The following is a 14,318-nucleotide window of genomic DNA, read 5'->3' on the forward strand; positions in this document are numbered from 1 at the left end:
TTCGTGGGAGCAGGTGGCTGGCAGTCTTATTTAAGGCATCTTCAAAGGCTAGAAACAAAGGGAATGCATTCCATGCCATCAAATTACACCATTGCTTTTTCTGGACTCCAATACACCTTTGCAGCCCCACCAGAAATCTTCTGAACCAAATTCAAAGCATCGTCCAATGACATCTTCTAACACGGAGCCTGAAGAAATCAATCTTTTGCCATCAGTATCATATAACAGAGAATGATATAAATATGCCCAGTCCCACCTTTCGAGGTCAGATTCTGATTATTCTATCTGTAGAAATGCTTTCCTTCCATTCAAGGAAGGATTACACTTGTCTGAAAGTTGGTATTCTGCTAGGCCACAAAACACAACTCCACAAATTTTTGTGATCAAGGGCCACTTAGTATCCCAGCATAATGGTTGATGCTAATTCCTCAAGGGTCAGGCCAGCTCTGTCTACAGAAGTAAAAATCTCAGTAGTACACAGTATGCATAATTTTTCAATTTGGTCCTCCTGACCATTATATATTAAAACAACTGGCATAGCTGATAACTCATACAGCTCAAGTGGAACCACCAGAGATATTAAGATGGTGGACATCCTTTGCATATGCCTAGAACTGAAAAGAAGACCAGCCAAATTCCAAAGCCTCCCTTAGAAGCTTGCACACCAGCAGACAAACTCAGTCCCAATGACTGCCTCCAGAGGGATAACAACAGGTGTGGACTGTACAACAAACAGAAGCATGGATGGGGGAGCACAAGGCAAACCTTTTCTAAGCTTGACATCAGCAGGCGTCTATAGCAATAAGACCCCAAGGACTCACTATCTGTCCACTGAATCTTTACTATAAGTCTTATTGGATCACACCATCTTTCACATTACTCTTGGTTGAAAGCCAGTGGTAAAAGGATCACCTGAAGAATGGCTGTCCTGGATCAAGCTCTCAATTTTTTTTTAATGATCTGTAGAAATGATTATTCATTCCCTCCTCCTTTCTATAATACCTTCACTGTGAAAAATGTATACAAGAAAGCTTATGTGCTACTTGTATGATATATTGGTTATTTACTGATTAACCTGTTATGGCTTTTATTCTTACCCATTTAGTATTAGTGGGACTGTTTTATGTTATCTGCAAAACAGATCTGCTACATCATGAATACAAGCATTCCGATTCCAAATGCCTGGAGGCATGGTGTATGGAAGGCTATCTTTACTGGAATTTTTATCCAAAATGGGTAATGTTAGCAAGGCAATCACCTGCCCATATGTAAGGAATGCAAGGGTAGACATTTAATGTTATGTTAGGCACTTCATAGTTCAGCTGTAACCAAATGACAGAAAATTCACCTAGTGTAAATTACTTGATCACAAACACGTGAACAACACCTCTGAGAAACGAAATTGAAAATACTGTTTTAGCAGCTGCAAGTCCCGCTATACTCCTTTTTAGGAGGGTTCCATCCCACATGCCTCACTTACTTAAAGATTATGTGCAATATTTTCTTCCCCACCTTACAACTGCAATGGCATTTTGAAAGTGTAGTGTTGTCTGTCATTGCAAGGAGAAGATTTTAACTCTTCATAACCATTTTTTCTTTTTCTTTTTAAATGTTTCTAAATTCCAAGACTCCGTCCATATTTCTTCCTGACTTTGCATCGTCACATTGCCATCTTGAGTTTTCAAACTCAGACTGTTACTGCACATCCTTCCTTCTATTCTGCGGTACTGAACAAATGATGAACTTTGAACTTTTTTTAATTAATTTATTTTATTCATTTTTAATCATGTTGTTCTGTTTCCTGCTTAACATCCAATGGGTAAATCTGTATCACTGAGCTGGCTACAAGTAATCATGTTTACAAGTGTAAATGATTTTCACATTTTTCTGCAGAATGTCCCTATTTTCTGTCTGACTTGTTCTTCATATGTATGATTTCTGGGAAAGTCACTGAAGATTACAGTCAGTCATGTCAGGCAGTCATGTTCACGTTTTATTTATTTATTTTTTGTTCTGAAAATAAATGCACATGGATGCCTGTGAATCAGAAACTGGAAGCTTCCAACTCCAGCATGATATCACACTGACAGTGAAGTGCAATGTCACTTCCACAGGAATGTATGGTGGTTGCAGGACATCACTATACTGGATTGCACCTTTTGCAGTGTGCTTTAATAAAAAAAAAAAAATACAGAAAAGTACACATTTCATGTGCAAGCAGTGGAAACACAAAGTAAGCCTCATGGTAGAACTCAAAAATAAAACCATTTCATGGACTGCTGTTTCACCAAAGTACAAATGATCTTTTAACTATAACAGATTATACAATAGCACCAAACACAGGGAAATCATTGGAGGTAACTAAGCTAATGCCATTTATGCCGCAATTTTCTCAATTAATGCCCAAGGAGTAGTACAACTTTGATATATGGCTGTGCCTTAGGGCATCTACAAGCTGCACCTGTCAATAAGGGACACAAGTGACAAGCTAAGGGTGAATTTATGATTACCCATCTATTGGTCCAAACGGCAATTAAAAAGGCTTAGGGATTAGCTCTGCTTTACATGAATGAGGAGTCTGTTCCAGAGGAGGGGTAATTTGAGAGACACACACGTGTCCCTCCAATTTATTTATGCCACAAACAAGGTTTAGATCCTTAGATCAGGTAATTCTAGCACTGTCTGTTTTGGGAATGTGTAGCAGATTCATCATGGCTTGATCAGAGATTGCCTGAAGGTTAGGTATAGATCACCACTCAGCAGTCTGTAGGGTACCAAGTACATGGGACAGGGATTTAAGGCCACTTGCATAGGACATGTTATTTGCACTCAGTATCCTTTCAGCAAAGATTTTTGGTGAATGCTCCAGCTGTTACAAATGCTCGGTCAGCTACATGCCCCAAAGGCTGCTGTATTCTCAATTATTGGTCTAATGAGGGCTTGGTATAGCGTGACACTGATTTCCTCAGATTTGGATGCCCTTACTTTACATTCTGCCAAGCAGAAGGATTTTCTCATCACTGTGATTCAGACATGCAGGAAGAAAGATAGTGGCTGGCAAATTAGATGACTACATGAAGAAAAGCTGTACTTCACACAACAGAACTAGTAAGATGCCGTAAACCTACCAAGGTTCTCAGCCCAATACTGCTACTTGAGACTAGTTCAGTTTTAAATGCTATTCTCAACTGTACCGAGGAATTTAATCAGTTTTGACTATTTCGATAATTACAAACCAGTTCTGCACACATTCCCATTCTTTAACAGTTAAAGACACACTCATGCCATAAAATAATTTCTACAATAAACACAAACAGAAAAGGAACAGTACTTTATACTAGTCCATCTCTTGAAATAAGCCAACTTGTCTTCTAAACCTTGAAAATCAGTCAGACTTTATAAATAAATACTCGACTGACATCTGTATTTGTCAACATGTCCCAAATGGAGTAGTAAACCAGAATACACAAAGTGCATCCAATATCTGAAAATGAACGAACTGCATAAATGAAATGATGACATGCAGATTCTGACAGGTTTCCTTATCTCACATGCAGCAGTGCAGCGAACTTTCCATTTCTTTACCTGGTTTCAGCAGGGTGCAAAGCCTTTTGCTCCATCTCAAGCTTGGGAGCTTGAAGGTCCAATTCAAAGACTTCCAGGGTTGCATTTGTGCTGAACGAGGCATCAAGCTGTTGTGCACAGGTACCTACAGAGAAAGACAAAAACATTTTAACTTTTGCTTCTGTGAGATTTATCAAGTGAGTTTATCACTCTTCAAAGACAGGCTACTGATAGATCATTACAGTAATTGCAAAGTCTGGCATGACTGACACCAAATGGTAAGAAATAATAAGCAGGCAATGCAAGATTACCAAAAATAGCTAAATTGACCAAGCTCACTAAGGCCACAATAATAAAACTGTACAAATCAGAGGATGGGGCCACCACCCCTGAAAAGGAAAACAAAATACTTTCATTTTTCTCTCTAGATTGTGACTCTCTGGCTTGTGGTTAGACTTACAGCATTGCTCTCAAACACCATCTGACTCTGAATTAAGCAGAATTTACCCAAAATGACAAGTGCAGTCCACCCACGGGGGTAGAATTTTGCTGTAAATTGATAAATCCTGCTTAACCCTCAAACTGGCAATGGATTATTAGCATTATACATCAGAGCTGTTTTTAAAAAGTCTGCTCTTACCTTCATTAAATACATCTGCTGTACAATGGCTTTCTCTTCACTCAGATGCCTATGCAGAAACCGGGAAGTAAAGATGGCTTTCCTATATAGTGAGCACTACATTTTTAAACACTGCAGTCTCATTTGCAAAGAATGTCATATTTACATTTTATGCCTCAGTTACTACGGCATTAAGTGAACAACAGACATTTTAACCATTGTGAAGCATAACAAAGATTCTATCTGGTCATCTGAAAATAAAACTCTGTTTTTTTATACATTTACTTTCATGAACTTGCTGGTGATATGCTAATGGCAGTAAGTTCATGTTAGACCCCAATCAACTGTCTACTGGAAGGATCTTTTCATGGTGACAACTCTAGTTTACCACAGACAAAAATAAACCATTCAGCTGATCAAACAGTCTTACTTTAAGGCTACAATGGTATATAAAAGTAAAGCGCATAAAATCATTTAATGCATTAGCTTTAAATCAAGATTTTCCTTCAATACCTAGAATTCACATTCTACTTCACTCAACAAGGTTATGTAACCTTAATGATCCACAGCCTTTATCCAGAGGAGAGGTTCCCCTGAGAGAATTAAGAAAAGTTTACCTGAGGCTTTCAGATCAGAGCTATACCTGGATAACAATCAGAAAGAGGTCAAGAGACCTCAGAATGGTCATTTCATCCACATTTGCAAGTGTACAACAGTGATGCCAAAATTCAAGCTTACCTTTACACATCATACACAAATCATAATTGCCATTTCCTCATAGCAAAATAGCCTCCAGTACTGAACAGCCATCCTCAATATGCAGTCTCTCTCTCACTCACACACACACACACACACACACACACACACACACACACACACACACACACACACACACACACACACACACACACACACACACACACAATTTACCCACTGGTCATCTCACTTAATCCCCCAACTACTGCTAGACCCAAATCACTAGCTAAAAAGGGAGCAATTCCACCTAAGAACCAGCAGTAAAATACTCAATAAATAAAAGACAAACAGTGAACACAGATGGCTTGTTAAAGTTACAAAATTGTGACCCCAAGTTAGCAAAAACATCTTACTCAAAGAAAAAAAAAAAAAAACAGCAGAACAAAATCAGAACACACCCTGCACTGCTTCAAATTAAGCAATCATAGGGAATGGTCAGGCATACAAATTAGCCAGATCAGGTGGGAAGGCAGTAAAAACACTCTGTACAAATGAGGACACTACAAAAGGAAATTCTTAACTTGTCTGGTCTGTTGGTGTATTCCTTAACAGTTCTGTGTCCAAAAATGTAAACGGTCTCCATAAACCATGCAAGATCATTCAATCCTAGGTAACATATCTAATGGATGCTGGAAACTATTATAGCAATAACCCATGCCTGGGTGGGGGTAACGCTGGATTTACCCACGGTTGGCGTGGTTTGGTCACGAGGGCGAAGCCCGAGTGGCCAAACAAAGCCAACCATGGGTAAATCCAGCATTACCCATATCCAGAAGTGGGTTATTGCTATTATACAATGACATTATTTAAGAAAAAAAATAATTACTTTTCTTAAATAATGGCATTGTATAATGCCTCCTTGCTGCCCTTCCGCAGCTGTCTGGTATTCTGCGGCAGTTCTGATGTACTGCGCATGCGTATGCCTACGCAGTACATCAGAGCTGTGGGCAAAAGCAACGGAGAAAGCAAGATCTCCGTTGCTTTTTACTGTTTTGCTATGTTAAACCCATTTAACATAGCGAGACAGTTTTGAAAAAAGCAACGGAGAAAGCAAGATCTCCGTTGCTTTTTACAAACTGTTTCGCTATGTTAAATGGGTTTAACATAGCGAGACAGCTTTAAAATAAGCAACGGAGATTTCCGTTGCTTATTTTAAAGCTGTCTCGCTATGTTAAACCCATTTAACATAGAGAGACAGGTTTAAAAACAAAAAGCAACGAAGAAAGCAAGATCTCCGTTGCTTTTTACACACTGTGTCGCTATGTTAAAGGAGAGACAGTGTTTTAAAAAAGACTTATACTAATGGAAAAAGTCCGGGCGACCGGACCTTTTTCCATTAGTATAAGTCGATTTACAACGTGCAAGCTGACCAATCAGAGTGCAAATTTTGGAATATTAATTGGGGGTCATGGTATAATAACTGTTTTAGCCATCATTTCTGCTCATAATCTGTTCCATTTAAACACTACCTTTGTAGACAGGAATATTTCCACAAATTATTCAACTCCTCTCTTCAGTTTCACAAATCTAAAGCTAATGGCGTCATTTGTTTCAAAGTATTTGTAATAGTGGAAATAAGGCATAGAAGATCATCATGGTGTCTGCATCCAATGAAATAAAGAAATGTTTGTGTAAGACCCTCTTGTAGGATGTTGACATTGTTTGAAGATTCTATGACCTCTTCCCAGTTTGCAGTCATCGGCAAACTTTGTCAGCCACAGACCTTTCGCCTTTGCTTATAGTTCAGAGAAATAGATTCCAAAGAGTAGAGGTCCTAGGACTGATCTCTGTAGAACACCACTGGTTACAGGTCTGCTGTTGGAGGTTGAGTCCCCTATTTCGGCTATATGGGTTCTATCAGTGAGGCAGTCAGCAAACCATCTAATGATATCAGGGCTGATATCAAGTTGGGTGAGTTTGTCAATGATGCCTGAGTGGGGGATAGAGTCAAAAGCCTTAGTTAAGTCAAGTCTAGGTAGGCTGTATGCACAAATTTCCCCTCATCAAGGGCATTGGTGACTGTCTCATAGAAGACCACCAGGTTTAACAGACATGATCTCCCTTTGACAAATCCAACTGAATAGGGTCAAGTGTTTGGAGATTACCTATATCTTAGTTGATAAGGTCCATGATGATACTCTCCAAGGCCTTGCAGAGAAGGCAAGTCAGGCTAACAGGTCTATAGTTCCCAAAGTCAGTGGAGGTACCACCTTTGTGCAAGGAGATAACGGTGGCCTATTTCCATTCAGCTGGGATGAAGCTGGTAATTAGACTATGACAAAAAAAAATACTCAATGGTGTTGGTAATTCTTGTTTGAGCTCAGGCAGGATGCAGTCTGGGATGTTATCAGGTCCCATAGATGTGTGTTTTTGACCTCAGAGAGGGCATTTATGACCTGCTCTTTAGAGATATAAGGTAGAGGACAGGTGGAAGGGATGTCACGGAGTACATGTGGTGGGGAGTGGGGAGTGAAGTTTTTACAGAACCTGTCTGCTAACAGGTTAGCAATGTCCACAGGCTCAGTATATGTGGTATCATTAACTACCAAACTGGCACAAATCTGGGCTTTTCCTGTTAGGTTACAGATGTAACTAAAGAATGCTTTATGGTTGTCTTAGTTGAAGAAGCTAATTTGGATTTGTAGCTGGCTTTGGAGGACTTCACAAGAAGTCTTATTTGTATGTTTAAGCTAACGAGGGAGCATTTCCAGTTTAAGTCTCGCTCCCTCTTACTCTTAGAGAGCAATTTCTTCCTCTTATTGTAATGTCTGTTAATAGCAGTTGCCCACCAGCCAGATTTGCTCTTCCTTGAGGAGCTTGTTTTGGTCCCATCAGATATGGCCGAGCTAATGCAGTTATACAGGACAGGTGTTTGTATAAAGCATTTGTGGAGAACTCGATATAGCTGCCAGTTCCAGTTGAGGGGGAGGTGCAGCAAAGCTACTTATACCATCCCGTAAGAGATTATAATCTGTTTTGGAGACTTTTTTAGTTTAGTTGCTGCTTGGGGGGGGGGGGGGGTCAGGTGTCATAGTTACTTTGAATGAGACTGACTTGTGGTCAGATCTCACCAGGGAAGGCCTCACAGTGGGGGTACTACAGTGGTCAGCCATACTGGTAAGCACCAGGTCCAGATGTTGGCAACCCTCGTGGGAGTGTCAACAAGCTGGTCCAGGGCATTAAAATTAAAGAAGTCGAGGAACCTTTTGGTGAATGAGTTTGTGCACAAGTAATTTACCCAGTCAATGGATGGGTAGTTAAAGTCACCCAAAACCATGGTGTTCAGATGCATCTTGATAGACTCAAGTAGATCAAAATAGGCAGAGTGGGTATCCTGATTAATGGAGGGAGTCCTGTAGCTGGCAATCATTTGAATACGTGTCCTACCAATAGTTAATTGCACCTGAAGTATCTCCAGGGAGTCATGCTGTCTAACCAATCTGGAGGTGTCTTTATCTTTAATGAATATTGATACACCGCCTCCTTTAGTTTTTACACCTTCAGTTTGTGGTCTGAAAGTGTGGAAGAAGGCGTAGCCCAACATGGCTGGGGTGCTCTCCACAGCCTTGAACCAGGTCCCTGTGGCTGCACAAATGTCTATGTCTTCCAAGGTGAGGACTTCTTCCAGTGAGTACAGTTTCATGTTAAGACTCCTAACATTTAGCAGCATAACCTTGAGGTTGTTTTTAGATGGAATTTTTTATGTCAGGAATTTTGTCCTTGAGACACTGCCTGAAAAAGGCACTATGGGGGTTGCAACAGCCATGGCAAGTAGCCGAAATCCCAGAGCTGACAGATGAAGACCATTTCCGGCAAAGCATGGAGGTCTATCGATCATGTCATCCCAGGCTGACAGATGCTGTATCCCCTTAGAATGACACCAGAAACTAAGCCAATTACTGAAGTCAATCATTTTCTGCTTGTACTGAGGCATCATCCTTGGTGAAGGTAAAATGCTGCTTAAGGCTAAGAACATACCAGCCTGAGACACACAGTCTGAGAAGCTCAGTCACATCTCACTTCATATAGTCCATAGAGGTACGTTTCAAGTCATTCACACAAACATGAATTATGATGGAGTAGTAAATGTTAATCATAAGGTCACATTGCAACATTACCTTGACTCCTCTGTCCAAAAGGATGCCTCATGTGGAAATGGGGAGGGGACACTTCACTGCAGCCCACCACACAGCCCCTCCTCAGCACTTTGCCAGGCAGGTATAGGGAAAAGGACAGCATATAAAAATCACAAATCACCTTTAAGAATAGAAAAAAATCTCAAACCACTTCTGATGGCTGTGTAAATGATGTTCACCTCCTGGTCAACCCTCATACTGGTGAATGGGGAACAAATGAGCCAAATGAGTGGGACAGGCTGACAGTAGACAACATTAAGGCCAAAGAAAAGGGAATAAAAGAAATGCAAAAAAAAAGTATCAAATTATGTAAATTTTTAAATTATGCAATCTTTCAGAATATTCCACATCATAACAACTAGTGATTCTAATTTTTGGATACTGGTTCCATACTTCTTATTTGCTGAGACCCATAAATACAAAATGGTGCCTCATACTGTTTAAGATTTACCATTGTTTTAAAAAGGGTTAACAGAACTTCAGAGCAAATTACCTATTTCATATTACAATACTGGTATTACATTCAAATTTGAAGTATCTGTCCAAATCTCTATGTAACAGAATTTCATTATTTATAGAATAAGAACAGATACTGATTCTTATGGATTCCAAGTGCGCTACCGTGCACTTTTTGGTGGGGAAACTTATTCCATTAACTATAGCTCATTCCTGTAAAAAGTCAGGGTAATGTTGCAGTATCACCTGGACAGCTAGATCTCAAACCTGAAGAGCAAATCTGCCAAGAAGGTAGGACCATGTCCCCCCATTGCTCGTTTATATATCACATCACTGTGGTACTGTCTGTGAAAATTTTGAGGGGCCCTGAAAGAAGAGGAAATGAAAAGCCTGAACAGCTAAAAAGAGAGCTCTCATCTTCTTGATGTTGATGGGATTTGACCTCTGATGGGGAGGCCAGAGACCCTGGACCTTGAGGAAACTGAAGGAAGGTCTCCACCCCTTGTGCAAGTTATCCAAAAAAAGTTCAAGAGATGGGACTAGAGTTTGGAAAGGAAGCCCTGTGTTAAGAGAAAGTTGATGAATCCACAAATGAACCTAGACCTTTAGACATAGAAGGGAACTAGGAAATCCAGTGATTGACAGTGCTGAAGCCATACTGACTTGAAGAACCACTGTAGTTTTCTCATATGCAGCTGACTACAGGCAGCATAGGAATGGTGGAAGTCATGACTCTTAGAATCCTGAGAAAATTCCTGACTGTGACTGAAGCCAGAGGAAGAACAGACTGAAAAAAGGTGATCAGTGAAATTGCCTTGAGTGGAGGCAGGGATGCCAGCATGAAAAACATGACCCCAGCAAGGAACATGGACTGATTTCTGAAAATTTATGGTAAACCCCAATCTTTGTAACAGAAAAACAGTAAACTGGCAGGTGCCTTCCTTCCTGAGAAACAGGAACATCCTGAAATAAAAAACCTTCCCTTCCTGGGTAGGGGGCAAATCTTGAATGATGCCCTGAGCCAGAAGGGCCCGAAACAGTTCTGGAATGAAATGAAATTGTTCCTGAGGAGGTTGAGGGATGCACAGAAAAGGAGGATGGGAGTTCCACACCATGAAATATCCCTGGCAGATGATGGACAAAACCCAACAGTCTTGAGTAACCCTTAACCAATTGGGAAAGGACAGAGAAAGATAAAGGGATGAAGGCTCCTGGCCTAGGGAAAGGAGCAGCAAACTGTCAGAGCCTGGTTTGTCTTAAAAAGGAGACTCCTGAGAGTAGGAGTCTGAGTAGACAGTAGAGGCACATGCCTAGAACCCTTTTTACCCTTGGGTGGAAGTGAGACTATCTGCGAACAAAACCAGATTTGGATGGATAATGCCCCTGAAATTTAGGGATAGGAGAAACAAAAATACGTTTCAATTCCTAAAAGGCCTTACCTTTAGCATGGACGGACTTTAAAAACTAATCAGCAGCTGAGCTAAAAAGGTTATCATCAAGAGGGACATCCAAAAAATTAGCTTTAGAGTAATGCCTCAAAACAGAAGAACCAAATGCAGCATCCCTAGAAATGTCAGCTGCATCATAACTACATACAACCCCATTTCCACTGTGGATCTATAACATCAGGGGAAATATGCCTTTTTGTTTTGTCTTTTCTTTTGAGGGACGTCTGCCCGAAAAATGCCAGGAGGCTTGGATCCTTGCCAACACTCAACCAACATAGCTGGAATCTCACCGTCAAAATAAAAACATAAACCAAAGGCTGAAAGTAGGACCAGGAGACCACAGTAAAAAATATTTAATTCCACTACGCGCTTTCTTCTGGAAATAAAACAGACTTCATCAGAGTAAAAAGCACATGAAATGAACATACTTAAATACCCTGTCCCCCTTAATCATGTGACAAGTATCCATTCCGGCAGGATGAAAACTGAAAGAATTCTTTTGGACCTTAACTTTTTTTGAGAAAGCTAAATTTGAAACTTATTTTTGAACTCGATAATAGTTACAATGTGACAGGTATCTTTCGTAGATCTAGCTTATTTAATCCTCCCTTGGCCCTACCACTATTTCTATTTGAGAAGTTAGTTGAATTTGATTTCAGGGCCATTTGTTCTAGCTCTACGAAGATTGTTGTCGCACTACTATGTCTAACACCGAAATGACATTACTTTTGGAACGTGTTAAAAATATGAATTTGAGAGTTATGAAGCTGAACAAGGGTGAAGGGGTTATTATTATTATGAATAGAACTGACTATTGACCGGATGAATGCATTTGTCCTTAACAGTGAATTTTATGAGGAAGTTTCACTCAATTACATTCATGTAACATACAAAAATATTGATTTTCTTAAGGATCTTTTTGATAAAGGACAAATTGATTGTAGCTTATTCAAGTCTTTACATGTGAAGTTTCCTGTGGTAGCTACAATCTTTGGGATACCAAAGATCCATAAAAGTATCACTGACACCCCCCCCATGAGACCTATTGTCAGTTCCAGTTGTTCAAAAATACATCCTTTAGCTAAGTACAATGATATCAAATTAAAGAAATACCTTGCACATTTTACATATTTGCGCAGGGATTCTTGGGATTTCCTTCTAAAAATTAAAAATCTTACTTTTTCTGAAAGCACCATTTTCTGTGGTAATCATCTGTGGTAGTCAGTCAAACATTACATAGTTAATTTGAGTCCTGCCTTCTTTTAAACCTCATTTCTCTCCCGTATGTATGTATTGTTCCCACAATTCCCACTTTTTCCGATGTAATTTGCTCCTACCTTTTTCTAAAGAGTTCAGTTCCAGTTGTTTTACCTCTGTTACTATATTCCCTACTTCTAGTACAGTTGGTTTAGATTTTGATTTCCATGTTCTAATAATTTCTTTTCTGGCAGCCAACATAATTAGACACAGCAAGGCCTTACCATGTCTAGGAAATTCCAATTCTGTATTATCACTCAGAAAAATCATTTCCCTATTTAAACCAATTTGCTCACCCAGCATCTCTGACAGAGCAGCCTGCAGGGAATCCTTAAAGTCTGCCAAGTCATTACACTGCCAGAAAATATGTTCCAAATGACCTCTTTCTTCCCCATCACACCGCCAACATTTGCGGTCTACATGAGGAAAAACTCTCTGGAGTCTACTTGGGGTATAAAAATATCAATGTAAACATTTCCAAGCAAAAAAAAAACTACTTCTATATTTTCTTGCTTATATGGGAGACATACATATATCCTCCATTGTTTCTTTGTGAATTGCTAATCCATTCTCTCTTCCCAATCCTTTCTAACCTCCTCTGATTCTTATAGTTATTACGCAATATTTTATATGCTCTATTAATGATTCCCTTTTTAATGGCAGCTTCTGTTCTAGATTCAACTAACCTCTACCACTGCTTGCCTTTCATTTAGGCCCCATATTTCTCTTTGCCTACACTCTGGTATCAATCCTTGATAGGGAAGTCCATCTCGAACCTGCAGTCCAAATAAATTATTGGTGTCTTCCCAGTCTACTACATTTCCATCTCTAGATATTTGCTCCCAATACCTTAGTTCCTTTGCCATTTTTTTCCAATAAATTCTGACCTCCTCCTGCCTATTGTCTGCATCCTAATTGCAGTCATCTCTACTGGCAGAATCTTCTTTCTCTATCCCTTTTTGACTTAGTTCTTAGAATACATTCTGCTACTTTATGAATATAACAAACTGTACGATTATTGTTATTCTCCTTGAAGGTCTGTATCCAAAATGCTAGTCTATCCTTGTTTCTTAAGTTTCCCCTCTGTTCATAATCATCCCTTTCCACTTTTCATTACAGGTTTCTGCTTGTGCTATGTATAGAAGTCTTAACTGTGTATATCTGAAATATCCCCTCAAATTGGGTAATCCCAACACGCCTTGTTCTATTGGAAGAATCAGCTTATCCCACTAGATGCTTGCCATCTTCTCCTCCCAGACATTTTTCAGCTCTTTATTAATTGCTAGCCACAACCTCTCTTCTGGTCGATAAAAATATGCCTGACTTGTGTATAAGACTAAAGGGACTAAAAACATTTAACTGCTTGTATCCTACTATTCATATCCATACAACAGAGCTTCTAATTTCTCAGTTTTTGTTATCTTTTGTTTAGTCTCTTCCCACATATCTTTAACTGCCACACCGGAATCATTTTTAATCCATACTCCTAAATACTTCATTTTAATATGTCCCCCATAAATATGGGCACTGCTGAACCAATTAGTGTATGTGTACATAATTTACTGCTACTGGCTTTGTTTTAGCTTCATTAAATTTTGTATCCAGAAAAGATATGAAACTGTCTCAAAAATGTTCCACAACACTGTAATGTCCTTTTGCGGTTTTGCCAGGAATAACATAATATAATCTGGAAATAAATCCAGCTTTTCTTGACTAACATAACAATTACATCCTTGAATTTCTGAGTCCCTTATTTCCTTTGCCACTGGTTCTAAATATACTGCAAATGACAAAGGGGATAAGAGGACACCTTGCCTGGTTCTTCTGCTCAAGCAGAAATTATCAGAGGGGACCCCACCCACTTTAATTTTCACCTCCGATCCCTCATATATCCTCCTAATCAACCTTATAATTTTATCATGGAATGCAAATGCTTCCATTGCCCTGCTCATAAAGTCTCAGTTTACTCTATAAAATGCTTTCTCTTCCCACCCACCAAAACAGTGGTATTTTCTTACATTCTGCTTCCCTCTGGATCATCAGTGTTCTGTTAATGTCAAATGTTTACCTCCCCTCCACAAA

The 14,318-nt window shown here is 39.5% G+C and overlaps 1 protein-coding gene across 1 annotated transcript in view; it reads right to left on the reverse strand.

Moving 5' to 3' along the window:
* SEC31B (SEC31 homolog B, COPII coat complex component) overlaps window positions 1-14,318 on the reverse strand; it is a 1,631,704-nt gene that overhangs the window by 1,511,666 nt on the left and 105,720 nt on the right. The window contains exon 3 of the mRNA XM_044055612.1: window positions 3,586-3,709. Coding sequence (XP_043911547.1) covers window positions 3,586-3,709 — 124 coding nt within the window. The remainder of the gene's footprint in view (window positions 1-3,585; window positions 3,710-14,318) is intronic.

This window comes from Protopterus annectens, chromosome 14.part0 (genome assembly GCF_019279795.1).
Source record: "Protopterus annectens isolate FY-2018-M chromosome 14.part0, PAN1.0, whole genome shotgun sequence".
Classification (NCBI taxonomy): Eukaryota; Metazoa; Chordata; order Ceratodontiformes; family Protopteridae; genus Protopterus; species Protopterus annectens.